The sequence below is a fragment of the Aplysia californica genome, unplaced genomic scaffold (assembly GCF_000002075.1).
Source record: "Aplysia californica isolate F4 #8 unplaced genomic scaffold, AplCal3.0 scaffold00029, whole genome shotgun sequence".
Lineage (NCBI taxonomy): Eukaryota > Metazoa > Mollusca > Gastropoda > Aplysiida > Aplysiidae > Aplysia > Aplysia californica.
In genome coordinates, this window is record NW_004797299.1 from 2,017,409 (window position 1) to 2,020,698 (window position 3,290).

Here is a 3,290-nt window from a genome sequence, read left to right on the forward strand (position 1 = left end):
CATAAAGGACACACAAACAAGTACAATTGCAAACATAATGAGTTGGTGTTCAAAACTCTTTTTTGAGATTCAAGAAGAAAAGGGGCAGCATCTGCACATTCGAAGCATTGTCACGTCAGTTTAGATGTTTGGAACCTGAATGACATTTTCTCAAAATTGTATTCAAATGATCAGGGAAAGTGTGTAAAACGAGATGCAGCATCACAACTGTCTCACTGTTTTTTTGGTTTTGTTTTGTTGTTGTTGTTTTTGTTTTTTTTACTTTTCGAAGAGAAAAAAAGCATGTCATTTAAATACTGGTTCTTTTTCTGTTCTAGCTTGAGTTCGACCCTCTGTAATCTTATGCTTATTTTTAGAGCACATTAATGGACGTCAATTTCATGGTTGGTATTTAAAAGGTTTTTGTCAGATGCTTGAAATCTGTCACCCAAGCTTTTAATATTTCCTTGACAGCCAGTCCATTCATTCATCGCTTGTCCACCCTCACCCTATTAAAAATTAAGATTAGAACTACACCGTTTAAATGAGTGTGAAACAAGAAAAAAACTCATTAAAATTTAATATTAAACAGAAATAAGACGAATTCGAAAAAAATTGCAAACACTTTTCATATAATATATATGACCTCTATAAAATTTTCCTTCTCTTATAACCGTGTAATTAAATGTTTTGGAAAATGTGAATATTCATAAGACTCCAAGCTTTCTTAACCACTTAAATTTCACTTTTTGTGAACGTTCTTGCTCTGAGTGCAGCTGATTGTTCCCATGTACATTCTTAACATTTTTATTTCTTTTGCTCTGTTCAGTAAAATGCACTAAGAGTCCGGCCATTACTTCTTTTATAAAATGAAGACAAAGATCGCTTGTTGTCCATGTCCCAATGTGACACGTCTGTGTCCTGTGCAAGCCCATTGCCGTTATCACTGATATCCTCCTCATTGTCATTCCTTTTGTAAAAGCTGCTGACACCCTGGTAAGGCGACCTCTTGTAGAAAGAGCTGAGAGACTGTTGGGGGAAACCTCTTTTGTAGAAGCTGCTTACAGTGTTGAAGTATGGCGAGCGCTTATAGAAGCTGCTGACATCACTGAAGGGAGATCTTTTATAGAAGCTGCTTACGTCATCATACGGAGATCTTTTGTAGAAACTGCTTACGTCATCATACGGAGATCTTTTGTAGAAACTGCTTACGTCATCATACGGAGATCTTTTGTAGAAGCTGCTTACGTCATCATACGGAGATCTTTTGTAGAAGCTGCTGACGTCATCATACGGAGATCTTTTGTAGAAGCTGCTGACGTCATCATACGGAGATCTTTTATAGAAACTGCTGACGTCATTGTTGGGAGACCTTTTATAGAAACTGCTCAAACTATTGGGCGTACGTTTATAAAACCGGCTTTCTTGAGATCCAGGTAGCATTCTCTTGTAGAAACTGCTGTAAGACTCCGCACCCCGTTTGTAGAAATTGCTCACTCCGTTGAAAGGAGATCTCTTATAAAAGCTGCTCATTTCGCCAAATGGGGATCTTTTGTAGAAACTGCTGACTCCTTGGCCCGATGCACGTTTATAAAAAGAGCTGACGCCTTGTAGACCTCGCTTGTAGAAGCTGCTCAACGCATCAGTGCTTCTCCTTTGAATCGTCGCTTCATGGTCGTCGGTCTTGATACTTCTTTTGCTACGGTGATAGGAATCCTCTGAGGACATCATGGGAGCGTGATTAGAATCTATGGCTGTGTCTTCAGAATCATCATCCCTCTTGTAGAAGCTGGATAACCCTCTCGCTCGTTTGTAAAAGCTGGACATGCCACCTGACGTGTGAGGTCGCTTGTAGAAGGAGCTAAGGCCTGATCGTTTGTAAAACGAAGACAAAGCCGAGCCAGGAACTCTTTTGTAGAAAGCACTCAAGCCAGAGTCAAGTCCACGCTTTTTGTAGAACGAGCTTAGTGAGCTCATGCCGCGTTTGTAAAAGCTGAACGGGCCGCTTTTTTTGTAAAAAGAACTCAACCCAGATCCAAAGTCTCTCTTTTCCTGACCATCCAAACTATTATCTAATAGAGCAGAGCTGCTATCCGGGTTACCAAATTCTCGCTTGTAGAACGCGCTGACAGACTGAGGAAATCTCTTGTAAAACGAGCTCTGACGAGATAATCCTCTCTTATAAAACGAGCTGACGCCGTTTAAACCTCGCTTATAAAAAGCGCTCATGCCCCCTCGTTTGTCTGGCTCATCCCCATCTTCCTCCTCCGCTGTTTCGTCATCTCTCTTATAGAACGAGCTCAGTGATGCAACTCCTAATCCTCTCTTGTAGAAAGAACTCAGATCTCGCGCAAAGCGGCTAGTTGACGTTACGTCTTGGTCCTCTTCTTCAGAAGTGACGTCAGACGACACACTTCGTTTGTAGAAAGAGTGCAGCTTTCGGTCGGGACGCGCAAACACGGTCCCCAATACCGGGCTTCTCTTATAAAACGCGCTGATGCTGGGGTAACGTTTGTAGGAAGAGAAGAAGCCCTTTTGGAGACCATGGTTTCTTTTGTAAAACGCGGACATGCCACGTCCTCTCTTTTTCATCTCGCCTGTCGCTTGAGAATCCTCTGAAAGAAACACACACAAAAAAGGAAGAAAATCAACAACCAAAATTAACAAATCTTGAACGCTCTCCCGAGAGCGGGATATCTTAACCCTTCCGTAAACGTACACCGAACACATGCCCCAGTATAAACGGCTCTAAATTGAGGAGTTTTCCGCCACCAGAGGAGGTGTACGCTCCTGTAAACTTTTGAGGCCAGGACTCAGGGGCTTAAAAGATTTGATGAATTAAACAAAACAAAACGAAAAAAAAAGCAAACAGCAACAACAACAGCAACAACAACAGCAACAACAACAGCAACAACAACAACGGCAACTACAACAACAACTATATTACATTCTTAGTAAAAAGAAAACTGCAACAAGAATATACAAAGCTGCACAAAGAATATACAACGGGAATCCGTCGAATTCTTGAACGTATTAATCAGAAGTATAATTTAATTCATCGGCTAGATAAAGTCATGGAAAGAACATAGAGGTGTAAATGATAATAAATGTTCTCCACTATTCAGATACTTTAGGGGCTCGGTTTCTTCCACCTTGCTTGTTGAGACCAATTTGGTCATAGATCTGGTTGGATTCAGCATTTCAGCTAACTGGCAGAGATACTTTACTGTCAAATCATTACTTAGTAACTGAACTGACTTCTTTTGTTTGCAATGGCCCCCGAGACCAACCAACATAAATAATAATAAAAA

At 40.8% G+C, this 3,290-nt stretch overlaps 1 protein-coding gene across 1 annotated transcript; it reads right to left on the reverse strand.

The window, feature by feature from the left end:
- Window positions 1–216: 216 nt before the first annotated feature.
- On the reverse strand, window positions 217–2,620 carry LOC118479089. The gene has a single exon (XM_035973734.1). The coding sequence runs from the start codon at window positions 2,569–2,571 to the stop codon at window positions 805–807; it is 1,767 nt and encodes a 588-aa protein (XP_035829627.1). The 5' UTR covers window positions 2,572–2,620; the 3' UTR covers window positions 217–804.
- Between the last annotated feature and the right edge of the window lie 670 nt (window positions 2,621–3,290).